The 26,595-nt window shown below is 51.6% G+C and overlaps 3 protein-coding genes across 4 annotated transcripts in view; all 3 read left to right on the plus strand.

Annotated features, from left to right (window-relative positions):
- The first annotated feature begins 4,098 nt into the window (after positions 1-4,098).
- LOC309882858 (metallothionein-1) lies at positions 4,099-5,358 on the plus strand. Its single transcript, XM_082770340.1, has 3 exons — positions 4,099-4,188; positions 4,454-4,519; positions 5,101-5,358. The coding sequence occupies exons 1-3, from the start codon at positions 4,158-4,160 to the stop codon at positions 5,193-5,195; spliced, it is 192 nt and encodes a 63-aa protein (XP_082626466.1). The 5' UTR covers positions 4,099-4,157; the 3' UTR covers positions 5,196-5,358.
- A 2,447-nt stretch (positions 5,359-7,805) lies between these two features.
- Positions 7,806-8,947, plus strand: LOC309882878 (metallothionein). The gene is made up of 3 exons (XM_082770373.1): positions 7,806-7,958; positions 8,092-8,157; positions 8,688-8,947. Exons 1-3 carry the CDS (start codon positions 7,928-7,930, stop codon positions 8,780-8,782), a joined length of 192 nt encoding a protein of 63 aa, XP_082626499.1. The 5' UTR covers positions 7,806-7,927; the 3' UTR covers positions 8,783-8,947.
- A 5,339-nt stretch (positions 8,948-14,286) lies between these two features.
- The window catches only part of NUP93 (nucleoporin 93), a 75,954-nt gene continuing 63,645 nt past the window's right edge, over positions 14,287-26,595 (plus strand). The window contains exons 1-3 of one of the 2 annotated variants that reach the window (XM_082769814.1): positions 14,287-14,548; positions 16,494-16,707; positions 17,250-17,367. In XM_082769814.1, the coding sequence (XP_082625940.1) occupies positions 16,529-16,707; positions 17,250-17,367 (297 nt within the window). In that variant the 5' untranslated portion in view covers positions 14,287-14,548; positions 16,494-16,528. Of the gene's footprint in view, positions 14,549-14,680; positions 15,122-16,493; positions 16,708-17,249; positions 17,368-26,595 lie in introns of those variants that run through there. The other variant, XM_082769815.1, reaches the window with a different exon arrangement.

Consider the following 26,595-nt stretch of genomic DNA (forward strand, 5'->3'; position numbering starts at 1 on the left):
ACTTGGAAACTTCAGGTCACGTTTCAGCCAGGGGAGGCGGCGAGCAGTTGGAGCAGGTGAGTTTGAAGTCTGTGGGAACCTGAGAAACACAAAGGGAAGGGAAGGAGCAGGGGAAAAAAAAAAATCCGAGCTGCACACTGGGAAAGCATCAGGCCGGTGAGTTACGATGATGATGAGAGTTCAGATGATGCCTAATGAAGCAGGCAGTGCCAGCAACGCTGGGCGGTGGGACAGAAAGACACTGGGGTGTCCGTCCTGGGGGGTCAGTGTGAGCCCCAGCTCAGCTCTCGTGAGTGCTCCTATTTCCCAGCCAAAGCTTCATCCATCCTCGCCCCTTGCTCCCCTTGGGGGCTGCAGTTCTGCCCTCATTAGACCTTGAAGTAATTCCCATTAACATTTATGAGAGTTTCAGGATCAAAAAGGGAAGCAGCCCTTTCATCTCCCAGGCGTGCCCAAACAGACATCGCCAGGCCCCAAAACCTGCCAGGAACACCGGGAGCGCCCGGAGCATCCCCCCGGGGTGCCCACCAAGGGGGCTGCAGGGCCAGCTTCGCCCCAGCAGAGCCACCAGCACGTGGTACCGCTCCGCTAGCTCTTCATTAAGAGCAAATAATTAGCAAATCACCACCCTCCCCGCGTGTTTTGTTTTTTTTTTTTTAATTTATTTTCTAAGGGGAAGGCGATGCTGATAGCTGGCGCAGAGATAAAAATACGGCACGAAGCGAAAGCCGCTTGCCCAGAGCCACAGGACAAGCCTCCGAAGCCAGCAGCCTTGAGTCACAGCCCGGTGCGTTGCAACGCGGATCCCAAACAACCCACATCAAAGCCCGGTGCGGAGTTGTGAAAGCACCGCGTTATTGCACGCCGTGCAATTCCCTTTTAATGAAAAGCTGCTAAAAGCCTTCCGACGGGCAGCGGCTCTCGCTGAAGGTGCATTTCTCCTGCGAGGGGCTTTGTGGAGCCCACTGAGGGCTGCATTCACCGGGGTGGATGGAAACGTTGTGCCCTGCCTATAGCTGACCCAGAGGAGTGGGCACGGATGGGGCAAGGTGGGAAAGCTCCTGTTTTCCCTATTTCTGGGAAAATAAAGCAGCTTCCATGCGTGATGTCAGCCCGCCGACCTCACGTCGCTCCCAAACGGCTTCCAAGGCTTCACGCACGCACACTCAGCGCCGTGATTCATCCCCTGCCTCCTCTGCCAAGGGGCTGGCAAGCACCGGCACAACAAAACAACGCCGGCACCTATTTCCCGTGCTCCAAACACTTGTTTATCATCAGCAAATAATGACCTGAGATACCTGCAAAATGAAAGTCGAGCCTGCTTTCCAAGCAGCAATCACCCCTGTGGTTTCCTCCTGGTTTTCAGTGGTTAGGATGTGTGGGCCGGGCTGGCCGGCTGCTCGTGCCCCCTTGTTTTCCCTATTTTAGATAAAAAGCTGAGCAGCGAGGTGTGGTGAGGGAACACAGACCCCAGTGAGCGTCCCTGGGGTCTCCAAGCCATGCCCACACCAATTTCATCACCCAGCCCCTGATCCCTATCGTATTGAACTGTGATGCTTGGCTGGAGCAGCCCAGCATCTCCTGGGGATGCTCAGCATGGCCAAAAAACATATTGCTGCTCGAGGGGACAACACCAGGGCACGAGGAGCCTGCGTGTCCTTGGCAGGATTTGCTGCATGGTGGCTGTCACCCGCAGCAGACCCATCACCTGCCCATGGAGTCACCGCTGCCACCTGCTTTCAGCCACCCACGGCCGGGTGACGTGCGTGCCCGTCACGGGATGGTGGCACCTCGCAGCAGAGCACCTGAGCGACTCCGTCACCCGTTCCCCGGGATGGGAAGTCTCCCTCCCGCGGGAGGGAAGCTGCTCCCTTCCTTCATGCAAAGCAGGGGAGAAAAGGGCTCGTGGCCAAGCTGAGAGCAGACGGGGAAGAGAGCGAATGAGTCACGCAGCCTGGCTCCAACCTCCCTGTTCCTCGAGGAGATGCCACCAATGTGGCCAAGCCTCCTCGAGGAAAGGGGAAGCATGGGGAGCTGCCTGGCTGCCGGCACGCAGCCCTCACCTCGGCCTCCCCATCCTTTAACACAGCCCCCATCGCCGGGCAGCCCCCCCACACCTTGGCTGTGGCAGCAGCCGTGGCACCGGTGCCTCCCGTGGCACCGTCCTGTCCACATCCCTCCGTCAGGGTGCACTGGGAGCAATTCCCTGCCCGGCCAAAACTCAGCTCCTTGTTCCAGGAGCAGGGCACGCGTGGGACCTCCCTGTCACATCCCCGTGTGCCCGGGCGGGTGGTGACAACCCCAGCTGATGGCGTGATGTGGGTGAACGGCACCGGCGCCACTCATGTCCCCAGGCACGGCTGTGTTTGCCTGCTCCCAAGCACTCGGGATCATCCCCGTGGGGCCCGGCCACGCCGCGGGGAGCGGCTAACACCCTTGGCACGGCACCTGACCGCTGGCACGGTGACATTCAGCAGCGTGACATTTGTGTGGCACCTCCCAGGAGCTATTTCCACCCGCAGCCTGTTGCCAGCAGCGCTGTCTCAAGAGCCGCTCGGGGCCAGATTTGGGAGCTGGACCCAAGCATCTTGCTGATCTGCACGCAAGCAGCCTCGGCATGCATCTTCAGAGAGCCCCAGCCCTTTCCTGCACGGCTTGTCACCTCGCCGGCTTGTCATGTGTGTTGGGGACGTGGGGATGAACATCCACTGAGACTCAGCACGCTGCCGGGTGGCTGGGACGAGGAGCGAGCCCATCAGCTCTGCCTCCCTGAGGCTTTTCTGCGCACATTTCCCACCGGCGCCCAGCTCCGCCAGTAGAGACGCGGAGACGGGGCTGCTGGCACCTTTCCCCACTAGGTCACCGAACAAGCTCCCAACGTGCCCAGACAGCTGGGTGGTAAAAATACTCCCTGGCCCCATGTTTTGGCTGGATTAGCATCGCCTCCAACGCGGCAGCGAGGCACCGCGGGCAAAAGCCCAGCCCGGATAAAACCCTGAAGCAAAGGAGTTTCCCAGCACAGCCACCGTGGGCTGCGGGGACAAGTGCGTTCCCAGGTGCACGGCAGGCACCTGTCACCCCAAAAACTGCTCGTGGGTGATACCGGGAGCTGGTGGGGTGCTTCCCATCACCCCCATGCCTGGCCCCTGCTTCCAGGGATGCGTCTTTAGGGAGCGCCCCAGAAAATGGGATGCTCAGAGGGGAGGTACCGGAGCCTGGAGCAGTCACAGCGATTTTTCAGGGGCTCAGTGGGATGCTAAAAGCAGGGTGAGACATGTCACTAGTGAAAAACCTCAGGGGCAAGGAGGGGGCCACATGCAGTATGGGGAAAGCCTCCGCACACAGGAGGATGCTCCACGGCTGGCAGAGCCCGCTGGCCGTAGGGCAGTCCCTCCCCGCGTGCTGAAATTGCTTTCATTTCGTCAAATAAACGCATCATTTCGATCGCACCTTCCACCCCGGATCCCCGCAGCTCTTTCGAGTGGGTGAGCAAAGCCAGCAAGCCCAGCGCCCGGCGGCCGCCGGCACAGTTGGCCAAGCCGACGGGCAGCGACGTGGCTCCCCCGCCGCCCTCCTCGCGGCTAATTGAGCATGGAAATTAATTAAGGAGGGTGGGAGGGGGCACCATGGCGGGGTGCCGGAGGGGACGTGGGCTCCGGCTGGGCCAGTCGGGCTCGTTGGTTTTGCTGCTGGCGGGGAGGGCGGCGGAGGCATGGGACGGGGTCTGGGGACCTCCACAGCGAGGAGGGGGCTGCGGTGGGCTCGTGTGATTTTTTGGGGGCTACATCCCGTGGTTTTATCAACGTGGGTGCTACGGGAGGAGGAACAGGGAGGCAATGGTGTGATGAGCTGCCCGTTCTCTGTGCCCACGTGTCTGTGCGTCCATCTGTCCATCCATCCATCCGTCCGTCCGTCCCCGAGGCAGCGGTGACCCAGCCCGCCGTCACCCACCACCGGGGAGGGGATCAGGGCCCCCGTGGTGGCCGCCCGGGCGGTGAATCAGCAGCGCCCGGGGCAGCAGCCGGGCAGAGCCGTGCGCAGGCAGCGAGGGGCGGAGGTTTTGCACTCGCTCTCTCCCTGCTAGGGATAAATAGCAGCAGCGGCGCGGCCGGCCCGAAGCCCAGTTTCCCATTGCCAACGCGTCCCGCAGCCGCAGCATGGACTCCCAGGACTGCCCTTGCGCCACTGGTAAGCCAACGCTCCCTCGCCAAGCGCTGGAGCATCCCTGCGGGGCTGCCCTGGATTCATCCTGCCCAGCCTGGCCACCCTAAAATCCTCCCCGAGCCAGCCGTGGGGCACTGTGCCGCGGTGCGGGATGCGGGGCGAGGGATGTGGGATGTTGCTAGAGCAGCAGGGATGCTCGGGATGGGATGCTGAGCCCGGGCTGCGGAGCTGGGGATACTCTGCCTCCTCACCCCCCCTGTTTTTTTTTCCCTCCTTTTCTCTCTTTCAGGTGGCACCTGCACCTGCGGGGACAACTGCAAATGTAAAAACTGCAAATGCACGTCGTGCAAAAAAGGTAAGGTGGCCCCCGAGCCCCCGGAGATCAGAAACCCTCGTGTGTTTTTTTTTTCCACCACACATCTGTAGGCACACTAAATCAAGCCAGGCTCAGGAATCCCCTTCCCAGACATCAGTTTGCTCCTCCTATTTATTTTTTTTTGCCCCCAAAGAGGGAGGTGGCTTCCCCATAAGCAATACAGGGCACCTCGTGTAACCCAAAAAAACAGCGTGTCCCTCGCTGGCGTCTGAGGCTCAGCGCCAGGCAATGTCCTTGGGGGGGAGGGACACTGGCACTGCAACATCCTCTGTTTGCTCCAGACCCACTCACCCTGGCCAGAAAGGTGCTGGGGGGGGGGGGGGGCTGCGTGGGTAACAGGGCCCCCCTGGGGAGCCTGCACCCCCCCAGGGCCAGCCCTGGCTCAAAGCCACCCAGGAAAGGCACCCAAAGGCAGGGAAGGGGAGGGGGGGGACACTGCTAAAATTAGCCTGGGGTGGATACTCATCCATCACAGCATGATGCGGGGGGGGGCGGTGGGAACCCCGACACACACACCCTTCGGAGAACACCCCCCTAAATTTATTTTCCTCCCCTCCCAGGCTGCTGCTCCTGCTGCCCCGCAGGATGTGCCAAGTGCGCGCAGGGCTGCGTCTGCAAAGGGCCCCCCTCCGCCAAGTGCAGCTGCTGCAAGTAGGGGCCGGTGGGCAGCCCCCCCCCGCCGCGCTGACCCTGGGGGGAGCCGAAGAAAACTAACTTTATTCTCTGTGTTTTTTTTATATGTGCGTTCTGATACCTTCAGTGTTTGGCACGCGTGGCGTGCGCTGAGCTACCTAAATAAAGCGATGTGTATATAAACACCCGGCCGCTGCCTTTCTCTGGTCTCCGGTGTCGCACGGGGCGGTAGAAAAAAATTTTTTTTTTGGGGGGGGATCGTGGCAAAACGCCCACCTGGGGAGCTCGCCAGCCTGGCTCATGGGCTGGCACGCATCTCAGGGCTTGTTTTGCTCCTTTCTTCCAGCCTCCGACCTCCCCTAGCACTTGCTCTGGGTTTAACACTTTCCCTTCACAACACGGTAATTTTCTGGTTAGTTTTGTTTTTTTTTTTTTGTTGTTGTTGTTTTCTTTTTTTTTTTTCTTCCCGCCCTCTTGTTACCCAAGGGCAAATCCCAGGCTCCCTCCTACACCAGAAATCCTCCTCGGAGCTAATGAGCAGCTCGTTATTACAAGTGGTTCGTCAACAGGGCGGTAATGAAGGCTGCGCCGTGCCCATTTCCAGGGGTGATGTTTGCGGGGCAGGTGGGGCGGCAGGGCCAGGAGCTCGCTTTCCCTCCTGGCAGCAGAGTGGGGCTGCCTGGGAGAGCCGGCAGGTCTGCTCCCTGGTGGGGCTTGGGGTGGCTCGGACACCATGGGGTGCAATGCCTGTGATGGGGTGGGAAGCCCAGGATGGGGTGTGACACATGTAATGGGGTGTGATGGGCATGGGGTGTGATGCCCAGGGTGGGGGGCAATGCATACAACAGGGTGTGATGCCCACAATGGGGTGCGATGCCTGTAATGGGGTGCAATGCCCACCGTGGGGTGTGATGCCCACAATAGGATGCGATGCCCACAATGGGGTGAGATGCCCACAGTAGGGTGCAATACTCACAATGGGGTGTGATGCCCACAGTAGGGTGCGACACCTGCCATGCCACAGGGCATCCTTTCACCACCCTCTTTTTGCTGCAAAAGCTTCCCTGATCCAACCACTGCTGCCAGGGCTGAGGCAGGGGCCGAGGGACCCCCACTCATGGCACTGACCCCCGGGGGTCTCCCCTTTGCTGCAGAAGGGCTCTTCCCCACGGCATCCCCTGCGGTGCCACCGTCCCCCCCAGCTTCAGATGTGCACGAAGCACGCTCTCCTGCCACTGAATGTAGGTCAGCGCAGGAACCCCGCAGGCACGGGGCAGCTCCAGCACGTGGCTTGGGGCTAAATCGTGCCAGCACCACCCGGACGGTCTGTCCCCATCCCACGTGCACTGGCTGTCCCCCACCTGCCATCCAAGGGGCTTCTTGCCCAGCGAGATGTAAATGCCAACCGTGCAAAAACATCGTCGGTGAGCCCATAACAAGCAGGAGGAGCAATGGGGTCAGGCTGTGGATGTCTCTTCGCTTTGAGCAGCCTCTGGCTGATTTTTCCTACCCGGGTTTGGCCGTGCTGCAATTCACAGCAGCTTTTTGCACATCAGGAACCCTGAGGACAAGCCTGTCCCCCTCCCTGGGCTTCACAGTGCTTTAATGAAGTTATACGAAAACACAATTTCATCTGAACCCCCCTGATGGCTCACACCTGGCGGTGCGGGGTGCACAGCGGGGTGTGACAGGTCCCTGGGGCACCGCAGTTCTGCTTTTCGGATACGGGACCGTGACGAGAAGCAGCTGTCCTCTGCTCAATTTTTGGCTGCCCTAACACCACAGCTCGTACCCGAGCCTCTCAGCCCCTTCCCAGAAAGGCCCCGGGTGCGCGTCCCGGGCCGTGCTCCTCCAGTTTTGTGTCGTGCGCACCGGGCCCACGGCACCGGGGCCTATGGGAAGCGGTTTTGCAAGCGGCATTCACCACCGCATGTGGGCCCGGACCTCGACCTTTTCCTCTCCGCCGCTCGGCTGGCGGCCAACGCACGCGGCCCCGTGTTTACGTTCCCTCGGCTCCGCCGGGTGCAAAGCCGGGAGGAGGAACAACAGCCCCCAAACCCTGCGGTGTCGCAGACCAGCCCCAGCTCCGTGTCCCTGAGGCTCTGCCAGGATGCACACCAGAAATTCACCCCTCAAATTTCCCCTTTTTTTTGCAATAAAAGCTCAAAGCGGGGATGGCCTGTCCCTGGCTGCTGCCACCATTACGTGGCGAGGGGGCCGTGAGGGGGACACCCATGGCTTTCACCAGGCTGCGATGCCCCAATTTTGGGGGGCCCCATCCCCTTTCCCCCTCACCCCATACGCAGGAAGCCGGGTGGGGGCGGCTGCTGGGGGTGTCCCCATGCATGGGGGGGCCACCAAGGGGTGCAGGGGGGGGGTACAGAGGGCATGGCCATGACCCGGGTGAGCACGGCACGGGTGAGCACGGCACGGCCCCGCGTTGTGCACGGCCCCTCGGTGAGCACGGCCCGGTTCAGCACGGCCCCCCAGTGAACACGACACGACTTGGCACGGCTCAGCCCGCTCTGTGAGCACGGCACAGCCCCGTTCAGCACGGCCCCTCGGTGAGCACGGCACGGCTCGGCACGGCACGGCACGGCCCAGCACCGCCCTGCCGTGTGCAGCGCCCAGCGCCGCCCCAGCCTGATAAATAACGGGCGGGCGGCGGGACTCAGCACTGCTGCGAGCCGAGCCGTGCCGTGCCGTGACTACCCGAGCCAAGCCAAGACAAGACTTGCTTACCCGAGCCGAGCCATGGACCCCCAGGACTGCACATGTGCTGCTGGTAAGTGGGCTCGGATCGGCTCAGCCCAGCTCAGCTTGGTTCAGCCTGGCTTGGCTCGGTTCAGCCCGGCTCGTTTTGGCTCGGTTTGGCTCATTTTGGCTCATTTTGGCTCACGCTTTCTCTCCCTCCCCAGGTGACTCCTGCTCCTGCGCTGGGTCCTGCAAGTGCAAGAACTGCCGCTGCCGGAGCTGCCGCAAGAGTGAGTTGGGGTCTGGGGGTCCCTGCCCTGTGGTGCCCCTATCCCTCCCCTGTGGGACCCCCATGGGGACATCACCACCCATCCCTACCCAGTGGGACCCTCATGGGGACACCACCATGCATCCCTACCCAGTTGGACCCCCATGGGGACCCCCCTCCATCTCTCCCCTGTGAGACCCCCATGGGCACCCCCCCCATCCCTCCTGCCCATGGGGAACCCCCCCTACAGACACCCCCTGGGGACACCCTGCCCTGTGGGACCCCTGTGTACTCCCCATAGAGATGTCCATGGTGATTTCTCCCTCCCTTTTCCCTGGGGTCCCCCCAACCCTTCAGGACTCCCATGGAGCCCCCCATTTTCCTCCCATTTGGGACCCCAGCCCTGCCTTCTGGGTCACACCATTCTCCCCATCGCCTGGGGACCCCCCCATCACATCCCAACCCCCTAAACCTCACCCCTTGCCTTCCCACTCCCCTAATTCTTGCCTTCCCTAAATCTCACCCCCCCTAACTCTCGTGTTCCCCCCCCAGGCTGCTGCTCCTGCTGCCCCGCCGGCTGCAACAACTGCGCCAAGGGCTGCGTCTGCAAGGAGCCGGCCAGCAGCAAGTGCAGCTGCTGCCACTGAGCCGCCCGCCTCCGCCTGTAAATAGCCAGCACGCTTCGGGGATGGGAGGGTGACGAAGGGATGGGGAACACACAAAAAAAAAAAAAAAAAAAGGAAAAAAAAAGCTTATTTTTACATGTTTTGTATCTTCCGTACCCATGGAGAAAATAAATGAGTTTGGCTGAAGCTGCTGGAGTGCTGAGTGCCGACACTGCTCGTGATGGGATGGGGGCTGCTCCAAGTCCCCTTGTCCCCCCCATGGACTGGGGGCACTGCGGCATCCCCAGGGAGAGGTTGGGGCTCTCTGTGCCCCCTGGGGCAGCCCCCAGCAAGCTGGGGGGGCTCTGGGTGCTGCCTGGCCAGGATGGAGATGCAGGATCCGTGGCACGGCCCAGGTTGGCTCCTGCACCTCAGGGATGGAAAACAAGGTGGGAGGGTGCTGGTTGCAGGGTGGGGGGGGCCGTGGGAAGGTGCCCAGGCCCTGTTTTCCTTCCGAAAATGCCTGCCAAGCGAAAGTGTGGGCCGGGGAGCCCCTGCCCCTGCCGCGGGTGCTGCCTGCCCTCGCACGTCCCATGGGCGCGCCCCATGCAGCGGGGCTGGGAACCTGGCTCTGCTGCCTAAGCAGCCTCCCGGCACCTCCTGTTGCAACAGAGGAGACAGGTTGGGGGTGACCTGCCTTGCCCTAAATGCATAGTATTGCATTTATGTATTTATTTTTAAAATAAATCTCGTGGGAAGACGCCTGGCTTGAAAGTGGGAGGGGCGGGGAATGGGGTTGGGACAGCGCTGCGTGCTGGGACCTCGTGTCCCCGTCCTCCACACAGAGGGACAGGGGACACCTGTGATGTGACCTGGGGTTCTGAGGGAGCATTTTTCAATTGAAAAAGTCAATTTTTGTGATTCACACCAAATGAAGCAGGAGCTGCCTTTACCCCATGCACCTGTATAGTGGGAGGGGATGGGAAGCGAGGCTGGCACCGGGGGGTGACCGGGGCCTGGGGGGCTGCACACAGGGGACATCCACACAGGTGGGGGACATGGGGGGACACCAGTGCCAGTGAGCAGCACATCCCAAGCCTCCCCAGCCCAATCCATTGGTGGGGGTTTGCTGCCCTCTGCCTGTCCCAGCAGCCCTCCTTGGGGCACCCATCCCAGTGGGGCACCCAGCACCCATCCCACCTGCACCCATCCCACCTAAAAGTCAAGAAAACTCAAAAAATTCATACTTTATATTTTTTTTTCAAATTTTTCCCGTCTGTGTGCATGCGATTTCAGGCGCTGTGAGCAAGCACCGCCTATCCCTGTTATTCATTGAAGCTAATTAGTGTGAGAAACTAAGTTGTGTTTTTGCAGTCGAGAACTAATTTTCTGTATTTGAAGTCAGCTGTGTAGTTATTGCAGCGTGGCCGTATCTTGCCTTGGGTTGGGTTCGGGGAGACTCTTGGTGGAGTGTGAAGTGAGATGCTCGGCAGCACACCCCACCTCTGTCCCAAAAAAAAACAAACCACCCTTGGAAGCCCTGATCCATCCATTCTGAGCAGGAGGTTGGGTTCTGATGTGAAGATGGAGAGAATTGAACCTGCAACCTGCATGGGATGGACGGTTCCAAGTGCTCCTGCTCCTGAGATGGCACTGAGAACGGGTGGGCTCGTACCTGGGTACAAGCATCAGTTAACCCTGATACCCGAGAGACTGCATTAACAAAGACTTTTAAGGTTAAAACTGTTAAATCTATTGTAAACCTTTAACTTCTCCTTAGAAGAATTTTTAACGAATTAATGAGTAAAAGGGATTGGATTGCACAGAATTAGAGTGTTTCCAGGGAACATTCCCTGGAAGTGGAAGAAAGGGGGGAGGGGTATTTAATCCCCACCAGAAGAATCCTTATTAGTTTGTGATTTTGATTGTTTTTCTTTATTATTATTTATTCATTATTATAGGGGTGTATATATATATATATATAAATGATGTATTTTAAGTTTGTTTTAGTAATACCTATTCTCAATGGATTTGTGGTAGGATGGAGGAAAAAATCAGCATTTCCAATTAATCCAGAACATCTCTTGAGTTCTGTCTCCAAATAATTGTTGGATTTGCACCCAGATGCCTAGAAACACTGAAAAGGCCTTGTCCCTGATTGCTATTTCCAGCAGCAACTGTGTCTGGATTCGCTAGATTTCTACGAATGACAGATCATACTCAGTCCCGGGAAGGAATAGATTTTGAAGTTGAGCTCCCTACACGTAATCCTGGCTACAATATCCCGTGTTATCAAAGGTGCCTTTAAAACAACATTGATAGAAACTCAGGGGGCAATATTACTGACCCTGGGTGTGGAAATATTATCCATGAAGTAGGGAATAATCCACACTGTACTGAATATGTTAGACACACAGCCAAAGCCCCTCGAGACCACCTGCAGGATTAGGCAGACTCCAGATAATCCTTCAGTAAAATTCTCGAGCATTTCAGTTTTGCAAGGTGGTTTTTACCTCGGTTAAGGGCGAGTGAATTAGAAAAAGCTACTGTAAATATCTCAAAATACAAAAGTATTGTAAATACATTGAAGACCTAGAAAATAAGTTAGATAAATTCGCAAAAATAGTACTCCAGAATTAAATAGCACGAGATTTATTAATAACCTCAGAAGGAGGAGCGTGCACATTAATTAATACTAGTTGCTGTACGTGTGTAGATCAAATGGGATGAATTTGACTAATCTCAAAAATATTTGGGGAAAACAAACACAAAAAAACAAGACCCTACACGGAGTAACGGCGGGGGGCAGCCTCGAACCCGCGGCCCAGAAGCCGCCCCCCCCCCCCGCCGCGCCGCCCGTGTGCGCCTCTTGTCGCGAGGAGACAGCGAAGGCGGGAGCCGGCACGCAGGGAGGGGGGAAAGTTCACGGGCTCGACCAATGGGAGCGCGCGGCGCCGGGAAGCGCTTCGTTTCGGCCAATGGGAGAGCGGAGGAGGGGATAAGGGTGACCAATGGGCGTGCGGGGCGGGGGCGCGCGGCGGCTGGAGCGGCGGGCAGGTGAGGGCCCGCGCGGGCGTGTCATGGCGGCGGGTGGGCGGGCAGCGGGCGCATCCCCCTGTCCCCTCCGCTCCCCGCTCCTTATCCCCGGCCCCCTCCCGATCCCTCCCCGGGCCCTGAGCTCTCAGCAGCCGCCCCTCGGCCTGGGCTCCTTCCCCTCAGCCCCAAGCGGGGCTCCCCCGGGCCGCAAGCCCCTCGGTGGGACCTCCTGTGAGCCCCTGGGCAGGTCCCGGTCTCCCCCCCGGGCTTAGCCCAGCAGGGGTTTGGGGGACGGGGCGGGAGGGGTGGCTGGGAAACTGGGCAAGGGAAAGGGCCCTGGGAGGGCACTGGGGGTGTTTGGGCTGGAGCAGAGGCTCAGGGAGACCTCACTGCCCTCTGCAACTGCCTGAAGTGAAGCTGTGGGGAGCTGGGGTCGGCCTTTTGCAGGTACCCAGTGATAGCAGCAGAGGGAATGGCCTCAAGTTGTGCCAGGGGAGGTTCAGGCTGGCAATGAGGAGACATTGCTGCTCAGAAAGAGCGGTCAGACATTGGGACAGGTTGCCCAAGGAAGTGGTGGAGTCACCATCCCTGGGGGTGTCAAGGAAAAGGTTGGATGTGGTGCTTGGGGACAGGGTTTGGTAAGTGATGGTGGTGGGGGATGGTTGGACCAGGTGATCTTGGAGGGCTTTTCCACCCCTAATGATTCTGTAGTGGGCAGAAGGTACCCAAATGAGAGCGCTGGCTCAGCCTTTTCACCCTGCCCCAGCTCACAGCCACTTTCACCAGCAGTAACGCTGACTTCTTGTGCAAAGCAGGCAAAGATGATGATAAAATTTTCTTCAGAAAGCATCTCAGCTGTAGATCCCTTCTTTCTGACCCTGGAGAACAATATCTGTCAGTCCCTTGTAGCTGCCTTAGTGTGACAGCTGGAGCTGTGGGTGTGCTGGGGTCGGGATGTAGCTGCCAGCCGTAGGGACACATCCACCACTGCCCTAAACCCCCTTCTGTCAACTGGGGCTGAACTCCAGTCCAGGTGCCAACAAGGGACTTCATCTGAGGAATCTGAACTGTCAAATGAAATGTGGTACCTAACGAGCGGTCTGTTGGCCACCCTGCAGAAGTTGGTGGCCTGCTGAGGTGGGAATCAGGTGCTGGCAGCAAGTACCGAGCCTCTGGGAAAGGGGCAGAGGGCTGGGGTGGCGAAGCTGCCAGCTGAGTCAGGTTTTAGGGGACTTGAGGCCTTTGTGAGGAGCTTCGAGGCCAGCTGGCAGATAAGTCAGTGTTGATAAGTTCATGGAGGTATGCATTGGAATAAAATGTTTAAAGTGCCAGCTGCTGGTTCCACATTAAGTAATGAGCAGGGCAGAGGAGAGCCATGTCCCCTCGTTTGTCCTTTATCACTGTGCGAGAGAAATAACTGAATGTCAGTGCCTTTAAGACCTCGAAAGAAACATTTTTAAGTGCTGGTTACTGCGTGGCCTGTTTGGGATTTTCCTGCATCAACCTGGTTAAATGCTGGCTGCTGTGCTTTGCACTGCAGAGGGCGATTTGTTGGAAATGTGCAGCAGGCGTTTGGGTTGTACTCGGGCACTTCTGGACATGGAAACGAGGCAGGAGGAGCCCTCAGGAGTTGAACCAGACGGGCTCTCTCCGCTCCTGGTGCGGGGTCAGTAGGTCCACGCCACTTCTGCCTTGTCCTGCCCCAAAAAGCTCCATGACAGTGTCTGGCAGACAAGCACATCCTCACTCTCGCCTCAGATCTTGGCTGATCTTACCCCCATCATCCTGCCCTACCTTCTCCATCTTCCTTCCAAAAGAAACCGATCCCAACTCGAGCACTGGATTTCTCCTTCCTTTCCCCTTTGGGCGAATCTCTTTGCAACTCGTGGAGCTGTTCTGGTGTGGCAGCTACTCTGACTGCAGCGGGTGAGGCTTCCCCTCCCTCCTGTGAAGTCTTCCTTTTTTGAAGCGCTAGATCAATCTGAATTTTTAGTCTGTTTCTCAAAGTTAGCTAATGAGATGACACAAAGGCTGTCAGTATGTGAAGTACAACAGACGCTTGCTCACACGTCGGAGTCTTTCAGCTCGGAGTCTTTCTGAAGCTGGTGAGCTAAAATGTTCGACACGGCCGTGTGTGGAGTACCGTAGCTACATTTGGTTAGGCAGCATTGTAGGACGCAGAGATCTTTATTTTTTTTTTCAGGTGATCGACATTTATAGTCGGAAGAGACCCAAGAAACCTGTCGTCATCTTTTCTGATTTCATTTTGGCTTACGTCCTGCCAACTCATACAATATATGGTGTTTATACGTGCTTTTAAATGTTGGAAAAACATAAAACTGGGGCTTTGTTGGACATGGAGTACTAGCCTAATGCAGCAGCCTCTATTGATAAGCCATCAAAGTTGTTTTTACAGAGGAGCCTTTTCAGTCCTGGCTTTTAGCCCGGGGTCGATCTGGTTTCACAGAAGCTGGTTTAGTTTCTGATGTATTTTTCTTTCCCTTAGGTGTCAGTTGTTGCACTTTCCCCAGCCAGACATGAAAATCTGCCGTGGCTCTGCTCGTTACTGTGGCAGCAGTTCCCATCTCGCCGGGCGGCGCTGAGAGGCAGACTGCAGTCTCCCGAATGCAGTAAATTCTGTCAGCGTGGAGACGAACTCGTTCGTGCTGCTACCCGCTCTAAATATTGGCCTTCTGTCCCCTGGACAAAGCTGCTGGTGGTGCTCTAGCTAAGTTTTGAGCTGTCACTGCTGGTGCTGGGCTATAATCGCAGGTAGTTTAGCTTGCTCCCAATAAGTTTATTCTGTATTTGTTGAATTCAGCCTGTTTTCCAGAGTCACTGCGGCTGTCCTACATTAGCAGCTTTATGGGGCAGACTGCGTATGGCACTGACATGGCATCCGTGGCTAAAAAGTGCAGGTTGGGGAGCTGTTTTACAGCAAGCTGATCCCCCGTGCTTCTGGTTCCAGTGCTCTCAGAGAAGTTAGTGCCTTCTTACGCTCCCGGCTTTTTATCTCGCTCTTAATGAAAGGAGGAAGTGGACCGGATCGAATCCAATCGAGCTGAAGCCTGGGCTGCTCTCGCAGTCGCTGCTCCCGGGGGATCTGCTCGCCTTGCTCGTGGGCGTGTGGCTGTTCTGGTCAGCGCCTGCCAACAGGGGCTGCTTCTGGCAGGGCTGCACCTGAGTTACCGCAAGTGAGCGCCGGGAGGATGCTGTGTGCTGCATTGCAGGGCATGAAGCTGCTGGCTTCCACCACACCCCTCTCCACTCCCATCTCAGAGCCGTGCTGAGCTGCTCACACAAATCCAGTCCCTGCTGTCTCGCCTGATGAGTGAGGCAGTGCAGGTAGGATTGCTGCCTCCCCCTGAAATTAGTGAGGAGTGCTGGGGAAATTCTCTCTGCCTGGACACCTGGGTTTGTCTTGGCGCCCAGGCAGCAGCCATGTGCAAGGGGCAGGGATCAGTTTCTCTCTCTAATCGTGTGTGTCTGAACCATCACACAGTGCTCTTAAATCGCTTCTTGTCCACATCTACAGCACTGCTCTTGTCCCTGGAAGTTGTGCTTAGGAATGGTGGAACAGCAGGAAAGTAGAATTGTGCCGGTAGAATGCTTTGGAAAGGTTGGGGGTACCAACAAGTGCTGGAGTTGTAGGTTGGTCCTGAGCTGTAAAAATTCCCTGTCTTCTTCTCGGTGGGTGCTCTTGAGCCGGTTGCTCTTGATTTTCATTTAGTAAATGAGGGAGCTCGAGTTGCTGAAGTCTTGTAGCACTGTGCAGCACGGCCTGCTGTCAGAGACCCTCTCCTGTGACCTGGGGACAGTGGGGTGCTCGTGGCGTGTCACTGACCTGGCTGCAAATCATGGATTTGGGGCCTGAAGTTGAGGGTTTGGTTTTCCTTTTCCATTAATATGGACGCTGTTGTGACTCCCTGGTTTTTCCACATTGATCCTGGACATAAACATTTCTGTCTGCTCTGTGAAAACAACCGGCTCCATTCTGAACCTGGCACGGCGTGATGCCCTAAGGACCTCAGCTCTCAGAGCCATTGCTCTCTGCTCTCCCTGCTGTTCTCTCACTGGGTCCATGCAGGCAGCCCTCACAAGCGCTGGGAGGGCTTTCTACACGTATTGAGGGAGGACTCCCATCTTCTGCATTGCAACAGCGTGCGTTTGTGTTTCCTTGGGGCTGATGACATGGATTAACACATTTTAATAGATGGCGTGTTATGGCTGTCTCTGCACATACACATACTTGTCTTCTGCTGTTTATTTAACCTCATGTTGAAGCTATGCGTATTTTCAGCCTGTATATATACATATGTATGTGTGCATATGTGTATCTCCATTTATGATATAAAAATGTGTATACACAAGAGCTTTATAGCTGAATTAATACCAAATCTTCCACTTGGACTTCTCTGCTTTCTGTTTGTTCCCCTTTGTATCAAGGCAGTGTGTGAGCTGCCACATGCACTTCTGACAGGTCTGGAGATCTGCCTTAAAACATGGTCCTGCAAGGCACCTTGCTCTGAGAGCACTTGAAAATTTCCTGAATGTTTATGTGCTTCTGCTACATCCTCTGCAGGGAGGATGAACAGAGTGGTGTCCTGCTCTAGAAGCTCAGCTCTTTGCTGGTCTCTCTGTGCACCCGTAGGTGTGGACACTGCTTATAGCCACACAAGAATTTGCTCAGATTTCCCCTTTTCTCTTTTCTCTGCAGGTTTCTGTGCGTCTTAGGTGAAACCTGCAACAGAGATGGACACCGAAGGCTTTGGAGAGCTCCTGCAGCAGGCAGAGCAGCTGGCAGCTGAGACTGAGGGCATCTCCGAGCTCCCGCACGTGGAGCGCAACCTGCAAGAGATCCAGCAGGCTGGGGAGCGCCTGCGCTCCCGCACCCTGACCCGCACTTCCCAGGAGACTGCGGATGTTAAGGCGTAAGTACTGAGCCCCTGCGCTGGAAACTGAAAGCAGGGGCTGCGAAATGTTTGTGGGCTTGGTTTTTAAGGTGTGGGGAGCTGCGCCAGGAGGATGTGCTCAGGAGAAACAGAATGGCTGCAAAGCTGCTTTCTCCTTCCCCATCTTCTTACAAAAAAATAAATTAGTAACTGAAGGATTTGTCTGAGAAGCAAACTGTTCCCAGTTTCAGGTGCTAAAGCCAAGAAATGCAGTACCTTGGTGCAGCCGCTGCTGAGGACATTTACCAACGCGCTGTAGAGTTTTTCTGTCTGGAAGAACTTGGCAGCTGTGCCGTACTGCAGTGGAACAGCAGAAAGCGTTCAGCAGGGCTGAGGGGGGTTAGATACACGTGTGTGGCTCTGCAAGGTTTGGGTTCATGCATTTCTCACATCAGCTGGAAGCACTGACAGCACCTGGCTAGCTGCTGACCCAAAGATGGACAGCGGGTTGGGTTTAGAGTTCTTCCTGGTAGCTGTCTGTGTGATACTGATTTCATACCTGCACAATTTCTTCCTTACAGGTCTGTTCTTCTTGGGTCCCGAGGGCTTGATATATCTCATATCTCTCAGCGACTCGAGAGTCTAAGTGCAGCCACTACGTTTGAGCCTCTTGAACCCGTGAAGGACACTGACATCCAGGTAGGGCCAATTCTGACACGTGTCACACTCCCCTTAACTGCTCTTCCTGGGCTCTGGTTCAAAGCTCCCCTCAGGCTGTTGTGGAAGTAGTTTTGCACTGACACTGTTGTGGAAATAGGCTTGTTTTGTGTTTAATCCACTGGCTAGAGGAAGTACAGAGGGTACGTGTGCTTTCTCCTTTCAGTGAAGGAAGAGTTAGCCATGAGAAGCAGCACTAAGTACCAGATCTGCAGAAACATCTTAAGTTCCAAACTTCCTCTGAAGTCAAGAGGAACTAGGCACTTGCTGTCTTTGTTGATTTGAGGGATGCTTCTCCTAATTTTGAGTCCTTTTTAAATATCTGATGGAAGAACACATGCAGAACTACTTCGGATTTTCAAGGTGTTCTATGTAATAGGGGGCAGTTAAGTTCATATGCAGCGGAGGTGAGTATGGCTTTTTCTTTTGCTGCGTCTCAGGTTACCTCATCCAAGTGGTAGACTGACTGCTGCTTTTCCTGTGTTTTTCCAGTGTGATTTAATCTTGTTAACTTTGTCTTGAATGTCGCCAGATACCTTACAAATTAACGTGACCCGTCTTTTTTTGCTTTATGATATTTGCCTGCCCTTACAGCATATTTGTGTACTGCTTTTCCTGATGAAGAAGAAATCTGCAGTGTTCATCAATTCGATAACTGGCTCTTAACTGAGTAATGTCGTGTGTTGCTTTGAAAATTGTAATAGTCAGAATTATTGGTTAATCATTTGAAAGCTTATACCCTCTCTCTTCACCTTCTGACAATTCCTGGCATATTTGGCTGCCATTTCTCATTCTCCCCACATGATTTTTCACTCTTTTTCACCAAAAAGTAGTGCAATTGGAGGCTTCATTGCATGATAATAGCTCGAGAGCTGTACAACCATTGGCATCATTCCCTTTTTCTCCTTTTATTCCTTTGTTCCAATTTTAATGTTGTTGTGTTTAATTAGTGATGTTAAACTTTGTGCGTGTTTTCCTTGGCCCCGTTCTGTCACTTTTTTCAAGAACTCTTCCTTTTCTTCTTCTTTGGGTTTACTACTGCTGTTAATTCTTTGATTTCTGGTGTTTTTTCTTCATCCTTCAAGAGCAATGCTGTTGTAGATTCTCAAGCCCAGAAGCAATGGAGCTTTTGACTCTTTGAATTTTGAGATGTGGCTTGTGGGAAAACAGCCGTGCTCCTTGATAGGACTGCATAATGCTCATAGCTGGCTTTATTGTCCTGCTACCTGACTACAGTGTGAAGTCTCCCTTCTTCCTTAATTACAGCAGATCTTAAGGCCCTATCGTTTGATCACCAGCACATTCTGGTGACCTTCTCAGTATATTTTCCCATCTTTATTTTGGTTTTGAACCAAGTCAATGGTGGAATGTTTTTCATTTTAGAGTGCATTTATTCCTTCAAAAATAAAAGCTTTGTTTTTAATTTATGGCAATTTATACAATGAACCAAGCTTGCTAGAAAGATGACTTAAATTTAAAGCAAGCATTTTTAAAACAAAAAATAAGCCTTAAATAAGATTTTAATTGCTAAAGCTTGAAGAAAGCAGGAGCAGATTTTTTTGGAGTATTTTATCTCCTGAAATGAAGAGATTTTCAGCCATGCCTAAACACACTGGGTACCCGAGTCCCATTCATTTCACCTTCAGGTGATTTCTGCAGGAATTGTGTCCTTACCTTGCATGGGAGTTTGTGCAAGTTTCTTTAAAACTGCTCCTTTTCCATCTCTAGATGCTGAAATGCTGTTTCTGGCTATCATTTTAAATCCACCTTTTTGCTACTAAAGTTAGTGATTTTTATTCAGTAAAAGAGATTATTTGAAATGCAAATGTTCTGAAATACAAGTTGAGTACTCTTTTTCTATGTATCAGGCAGTTTAATTGAACATTTTTATATGGTTTATTTCTCATTGAATTTTAATTTGCAACCAAGGCTAACTTGATACAAACGTGTAAGGGCCGGTGTAAGTGGAATCTAGTAAATAAGAAATTTTCCATTCTTTGTTTTCAAACTTTAAGATTCTGAACAAATATGCCTTTTAAATCAGCTTTGTATTGTGAGTATAGATACAATTGTATCCTTGTGTTTAGGAAATGTTTCAAGTTCAGCATTAGAAGCAGTAGTTAATTGCAAATCAATGTGTTTAAATGGCCCAATCAGCCAATGGAATTCAACCCTTCCATTAGGAAACCAGCTAAAAAGTACAAATGAAAACCAGGATCAAAATCAATAATTTAAATCAAAGTTCGCTGCTTGCCATTTCGAATCATGATTAACGCTGGTGATTTAATCACTGATCACTTGAATTTAAACCTAACTGCTCATGTTCCCTAGTACACATGGGCTTCAAATCTGCAAGTTGTTGTGCAAAAAACATTTGTAAATTAGCTAAAACTGATCTGCAGAGGGAAGCCTGGTGAGGTGCTCGGTTCTAGGTGGTTGTACCGGGCTAGTGGTAATGTGTGAGTGCTCAGTGTTTTGTCCCTGCTTATTTTGTGGTTGACAGGTGCAAGGATTTTTCTTCTATTTTGCAGAACATTGTCCTCTGCTTTGTGTGATGGTCTTTGCAGTCACTTCTCAGGCTGTCTGGCTGATGTTGACAGTGGTTTGTGGTTCGAAAATACTTGCTTAGAACATGGACAAGCTTCTGTTCTTGTCTGTAGGTACTGGTACATGGTTGCCAACAACAGGATCTTGTCCTTTAAGTAGTTTTTAGTAAGGCTTTCTTATGTAAGAGCACCTTTGTATTATATTTCAGTTATCTTTTTGTTAGTTCTGCTAACCAGGTAGGTCTTAAAATTATTTGATATTTTGATAAAAATGTACTACAAAAGCTTCCTATGTTACTTGGACCTTCTGATTGTACTGGGATCCGTTTTCATTCTCCCTGACTAATTATTTTCCTAAGGTTTCTTCAGATTCATTGTGTTTGCTTTGGGTCAGATGTCCCAAACGAAAGGACAATAAATGTCCTTTTATCCTGGGTGGAACTCTCCCTCCATGGTTGCTGCCGTTGCATCCCGGAGTGCAGCGTGATAGAAGGAAGCAATCTTGCAGGGCTTTACTATTCCTCTGCTGTTACTTGGTATTTGCACAGACACACTGGTAGGCTGTAATTCTGCAGCTTGTGAGGAGCGATTCAGTTCTGCATCAAGCCTGCAGCCAGCACTAACACTAGTTTTTTTTTTTTTAACCAACACAAACTTCTTCCCAAGTAATTAATGAGCTCGGTTCACAGCTTAGCAGTGTTATGGACTCAGCTCTCCTTTCTTTGTTGCATTTTACTTTCTTTTCTTGATGCTCAGCATTATATCCACAAGCTGGTATGGGTTGCAGCAAATTATTTTCTTGCCTGAAACCTGTTTGTGTCATCTGTAGGCTCTTCAGCACTTAAACTGCTGTTGTATGTGTAGCATCCCTCAGGCTTCAGCTGGTGCAATTAGTGTTATCACTTCATGAATACTTCACAGCATTTGATTAGCAGGCTGAAACTTTGTTTCTTAAGGTACCTGAAACTGCAAGTGCGTTCTTCCTTCCTGTAAAGCTGCAGTGGGACTGCGTGGGTACAGCCTACGTACACCACATTGCAGGAGTAGGTGGCATCTCTGGAGGTGAACGTGGGCATTTGTGCCAGAAACACAGACCTCTTGCTTAGGCACTGCTGACTGCTGCACTTAAGCAAAGGTTACTAATATGATTAAATGTTTACTGTATGAATTTTAGGGTTCTGCTGACTTTAATATTCTATCAAAGCTCTTAGAGCTTGAAAATACTCCTTAGACTTCCTGCCATATGCTCCCCCATCACTCCTTTGCCTCCATGGTAATTGCTGAAAAAGAAGAAATCAGTGATTTCCCTGACAGTTTGCTTGCTTGAGCTTCTTCAGTTTTCTTCCCTGAAGTATTTACTTACTGCCTCTGTTCCTTCTAGTGTTGTGGTCTATTCTAGCAGCCTGTATGTGGGCAGCAGAGAGAGATTTGCTAGAATCTAATCTCTCAAATGAGGGCAATCAGCACTGCAGAGGAAGAATTCCAGGAAATACCCTGCTTCTTCTAGGGAGAGTAAGTCACAGCAAGGCAAGTCATGCAGGGGAGCGTCTAGGGCATGAAGTTCCTGGATGCTGATATTGTGAGATGCTCAGAAAGCGTTAAGAGAATCTAGGAATTCACCTAACAGAAGCTTCAGATTGGGTTAACAAGCACGAGGAACCTTCTGTACAGAGCCTCTTTTAAACTGTATGCCATAGTGCTGACTAAAAAGAAGTGCAGCAAATTGCAGCTCAATTAATTATCTGAATTATTTATCAGTTGTAAAATGTAGATTGCTTGTACATAAAAGGGTTGCGAGTCCAGGAAATGTCTCCCACTAGAGCAGTAGGCCGGGAAGATTATGAAAAAGACTTTAGGCTTGCCTCTAAATTATAGGAATTTGTATTTTTCCTCTCTCCTTTCAAAGGCTGTTCCTAAACTGTATACAGCACAACAAACACTTCTCAGAGCAAATCCAGTTCGTGTTAATTCCTACCTCAGAGTTTATCAAGATTATTTATTTTACTTGTCAGTAAGCCCTATTTTGGCAAAATCTTTTCAGAGTAGAAAAGGGTAGTCAAGCGATTCCTGGTGGTCTTGATGCCGTGTTTAACAGATAAATGCACTTTTTTCCTTTGTTGTGTCTTCACGGCTTTTAAAAACCTCATGCAAGTGTGGATGATGCAAGCCCATCTCTGCAAAGACGGGGTGTGTGCCTATAAATGTAATCCCTTTTCTGAACAGAACGCCAGTCTTTCTCCATGATTCCCTAAAGGTGAGCTGTGATGTACTCTTGTAGCAGGAGTACAGAAGAGGAGGAATTACTACAAGTATACAAAAGGCTGAGCAGTTGCGGCACGTGAGCTAGGACCTGGCTCTTGCATTTGTGCTGCTTGTCAGGCATAGATGTCAGAGAGGTTCAGTGCTGCTCTGATTAAACATTTGGGGTACCTGGTAGGGATGAGTTGCAAGATCAGAGCTCAATTTATACCCACAAAGGTATTTTGGCTGATTGCAGGAGGCATTGCACTGCCCTGTATGTTTTGTATGTACCGGTGGTTTGATACTAGCTTTAGCCCCCTGTGTACCTGTTTTAAAATGTTTAAGCCCCAAATCACGGTGGTATTTGTAAGAAATGGCATCGTTTTACCTTCTAAGGCTCAGTCCAGCTCTCTGCAGACCTTTGAAAATGGGTTCTCGAAATAGATGTGAGCTCTCCTTGCTTACCCTGTTTTATCTGCTTGGAAAGCCTGAGGGAAATGTTGTTGGCCTCCAGCGAGGCTCTCGTTTCCCTGCTTGTACAACAGTTCCAGCGTGGGCTTCTGAGCTAGGCAAAACCGAAATGAAAGCTTGCATACCAGGCTTTCTTCTTGATTCCTGGGTGTGGATGTTTATTGACCCAGTAGCTCTTCAGAGGTCCAGAAAGAGAAGTAAGAGCTTTTATCTAAATGAGGGCAGAAGGTTAGGCTCGAACCTCTCCAAGTGGCCGCCGAGGCAGGCTGAAGTGAAGGATCTGGGATATTTTCAAGTTTTGCAGAGTGCTGTAAGCAGGCTGTGTACCAGCAGCAGCTCTGACTTTTTGCTTTAAGGTTGGAGTTCTTGAGGGAGAATCTGGTGCCAAGGTGCTGACCCCAGGGCTGTGTGGTGTGCCTCGCTGTATGTAGTGTGCAACTCTCAAATCAAAACTGCTGACTGACATCAGGCACTGAAAGGGTGCGTTATTCAGTGAGCCTTTACTGCTATTGCACATTATCATTTGTGATAGACTCTGTGGTATCTACTAGAATAACACCAAAGCCTGTGGTAATCTACTAGAGTGTAACTAAAATCAGGGTTTATAAATGGAAATGCTGACACAACCTTAAAGGGGCAACCTCGAGTGCTGTTCGCCATCCATTGTTTGCATTGGCTTAGCCTGAAAATGTATTTTTCCTTTTGCAGATTTTTGTCCTTTTCCTATTTGCCAAACATTGATTTCCCCCACCCCCCAAGTCCTTCAGTTCTAATGGAGCTTGAAATTAAGGTGGCTTTATTTTCCTGTCGCTTCCTCCTTCACCCTAATCGATGATGCCAGCACAGCTGTGGGGACCCTTTAACCATTGCAGAGCCAGGACAAGGAACACAAGGACAATCTTCTGCCTTGTCTTTTCATTTTATTTAGGGTTAGTTGTTAGCTGCTGTTGTTTTTTTTTTTTTTTTTTTTCCTTCCTCATTGCTGCAGTCCTAAGGAAAAAAAAATTCTCTGTAGATTTAGCTGTGGATTCTTCAAAAGCTGTTGCTCCTCTCTATGGAGGTTCTTGGAAGTCCCTTTTTTTTTTTTTTTTTTTTTTAATTCCCATTAGAAGTGCACGCTAGGATCAAACCCCACTAACTTGGGTTAGCTTTTTGATTGATTTCATTAAGGATTTGACCCCTAATGTATACATTTGGTATGCAAATGAAAAATATAAATATTCTGGCAATTAAATATGGCCAGAGGCAGTTCTAAGACAATTGAAGAAAGCCTTTGTGAGGAATGAATGGGTGTTTGGCATGCAGCAAATGGAGCACAGTGCTAAGGCATCAGGCCCTGAGAAATATAAATCACCAAAAGAAGGGAGAAATGAAGGTAATGACTTCATGCAAACCTTGGAAGGGAAGCTGCAGCCTGCCCGTGGCTCTCTGCACAGTGCTGAGATGTGCGAGGGCTTTCACAGCACGCAGCCTCGACGAGGCCTCTCTGCCTCCTTCCTGACACCACTCAGCCTCCCAGGACCCCTGATCAGAGAATGCCCTGGGAGACACGGAGGTGTGCCTGGGGTGTAAGAGCGTAGGGTTCCCTTTTCCATAGCTGGCTGGTGAAATGATGCACAGCAGGCAAGCGAGTAAGACTATATAAAAGGACAAAAAAAAGGCAAAAACGTTGGTAATGCCTTTTTTTCTTTTTTTTTTTTGCTTGTCACTTTCTCCCTCGCATGCCTCGTTTACATCTACTAGCAGTTTCCTCTAGTTCCCATCACTGGCTTAATAGCATGAATCAGCACTGCAGCTTTAAATTACCTTGGCCTTATTAATGTGAAAATAAAACAAGTGTTGGGGGGCAGGAGGGGAGAAGACCACAGCACATTTAACGTGGAATACTGTCTGGTACTCTGTGGCATTTCATCTGTTATCCAGATTACCCTCGCTCACAGTGATACTGAACTGCCTGCGTTTTTTTGGTTGTGTGCCAGTCGGAGTAATTATGTAGGGCCCTTCCAGTTCAACGTGATTCTGATTGTAAATTCCTAACGGTGGAGAGGAGACGTGGTCTGCCTCCCTTTTCCTTCCTCCCTGGGTAAGCAAAGACAGCCTGAAAGGGACACTTTAAAACTTGATGCTAATGCAAGGTCATGAGATGGAAAAATTGAGAATTCTTGTTCTAGTGGCTATGTTTATTGATCTATTTAAATTCTGCTATGTCCTGGCACATTTTATATTTCCTGTCTGCTTAATCCAGCTATGCTCTTTGCATCTCAAATAGGTACAGTGGTTGACTTTTAATAAACACCTTTGAGATTTGTCACAAACATCTTAAAACAGAGACCAGATTTTGAGTCATAACACTTGGCTTCATCCCCACCCTTCCCCTTTGGAGCCTGCTGCATAGCTCTGCTCTTTGAGGAAAACTGTTCCAATTCCTCATCAAATGCTAACTCCTGTGAAGGGCAAACAGACCTTCTGCTGCAGGAGGCAGCTTGGCGTGTGGCAGGCACTCAGGAGCACACCCTGCATGGTGGAACGTGATCATCCAAATCAGAACTTCACCAAGACCCTACCTGGATCAGCGTTGTTGTTGCAGGGATTACTGTGGGATCAGTACTGGTTTTTAGGACCCGTGTTGCACCTTACCAGGAGGACAGTGCTTCTGGCAACCCAGCGCCTCTTAACATCCCACGTGAATTTAGTGCTCGCTGAGGTCTTGTATCGACTGCTGACCTGGACAGTCTGTAAATGAACTGCTGGAGTCAGTGTTTTCGTGGTGCTGGAACAATTGCATAGCACGTTTTAACTCCGATTATAGGAAGTGGTGCAAAGGCATGATACTGATACAGGAATTCGTACAACATCACAATTTGCCACCTCCATGTGTCACATTAGAACAAATGAGCTAAAGAGGTGGCTTTATTTATTGGAGGCCCAAATGGAGCTTTTGCAAAGTACCACTCTGTTTTACAAAATACTGATACTCCCATTAGTTCTGAAACCATTACAGAGAAAGTATAAACTTAATTGGAGAAGGCTTGGATATTTCCAGTACCTTAGCTATAGCTCTGATCTAACAGATTTGCAAGGCAGTGCAGGAATTTAATAGTGGAACTGATTATAAACAGACGTGAACCTGATTCATCCTTGTTGCTTTTATGAAAAATAAGTGAAAAATGAGTAAGTTAATTTAGATTTCTAAAGTATTAACAGCATTTTGGATAGCAACAACATAATGGCCAGAGTTTGGGGGGGCTTTATTCTTGAGGTAATCCAATTCTTGCACGCAGGGGCCCTGGTATGGCCACCTGGTGCTGCTGGGGAAAGTGGAAGCAGAGTCTTTGTGCTCAGAAGCCTCACTCGTAGCCACAAACAGATCTGGATACTGGGTCTTGTCAGGGGTGGCAGAAGCTTTCCTTCCTGGGGTTGCAGTGCGTTAATGGATTTCAGCTATAGTGCCAGAGGTTTGGGTTTGGAAAATGAAAATTTGCCTAGAAGTCAGCTGTATTTCAGTTCTGAAAAGAAGATTTAAAGAAATTTTAATGGAAAGAAAAGAGTTCACCACTCAGCAGACTTCTCTGAACGGGGACAGAGTGGCACGGAGCTGACCAATACAAAGAGAGGTGCTTTGCTTACCTTTCCCCTGAACTGTGCTTTTTTTTTTTTTCTGCTAATATCTTTGCTTTTTAAGCATTGGCTTAAGCACCTTTCTCGACTAATTGCTCACAGCACTGCGAGCTGAACCAAGCACATCACTCCTTACAAAGAACAGTTTGTAGGGTGAGCAGGACGGATCACCACACCAAGCTCCTGTGTCGCAAGTAGAAAACCATGGGCACTTTTTCCAATGAGCCAGTGCATCAGATCTAGTTAAAAAAACAAACCACCCAAACAATAAAAGCTGCTGCAGCTCCTTGCCCTCCTTTCAAGCCCCCCTAATTTGCTCCAGCCTCTTGCAAGT

Source organism: Aythya marila (assembly GCF_965140915.1).
Source record: "Aythya marila genome assembly, chromosome: 12".
NCBI lineage: Eukaryota > Metazoa > Chordata > Aves > Anseriformes > Anatidae > Aythya > Aythya marila.

What these genes read in the sequence shown, in the direction of transcription:
- LOC309882858 (XM_082770340.1), top strand. Translation starts at nt 4,158, where the DNA reads ATGGACTCCCAGGACTGCCCTTGCGCCACTG. An exon ending in GGACTGCCCTTGCGCCACTG is followed by an intron (nt 4,189 to 4,453) that starts GTAAGCCAACGC and finishes TCTCTCTTTCAG; the next exon opens with GTGGCACCTGCACCTGCGGG. An exon ending in ATGCACGTCGTGCAAAAAAG is followed by an intron (nt 4,520 to 5,100) that starts GTAAGGTGGCCC and finishes CTCCCCTCCCAG; the next exon opens with GCTGCTGCTCCTGCTGCCCC.
- LOC309882878 (XM_082770373.1), top strand. Translation starts at nt 7,928, where the DNA reads ATGGACCCCCAGGACTGCACATGTGCTGCTG. An exon ending in GGACTGCACATGTGCTGCTG is followed by an intron (nt 7,959 to 8,091) that starts GTAAGTGGGCTC and finishes CTCCCTCCCCAG; the next exon opens with GTGACTCCTGCTCCTGCGCT. An exon ending in CTGCCGGAGCTGCCGCAAGA is followed by an intron (nt 8,158 to 8,687) that starts GTGAGTTGGGGT and finishes TTCCCCCCCCAG; the next exon opens with GCTGCTGCTCCTGCTGCCCC.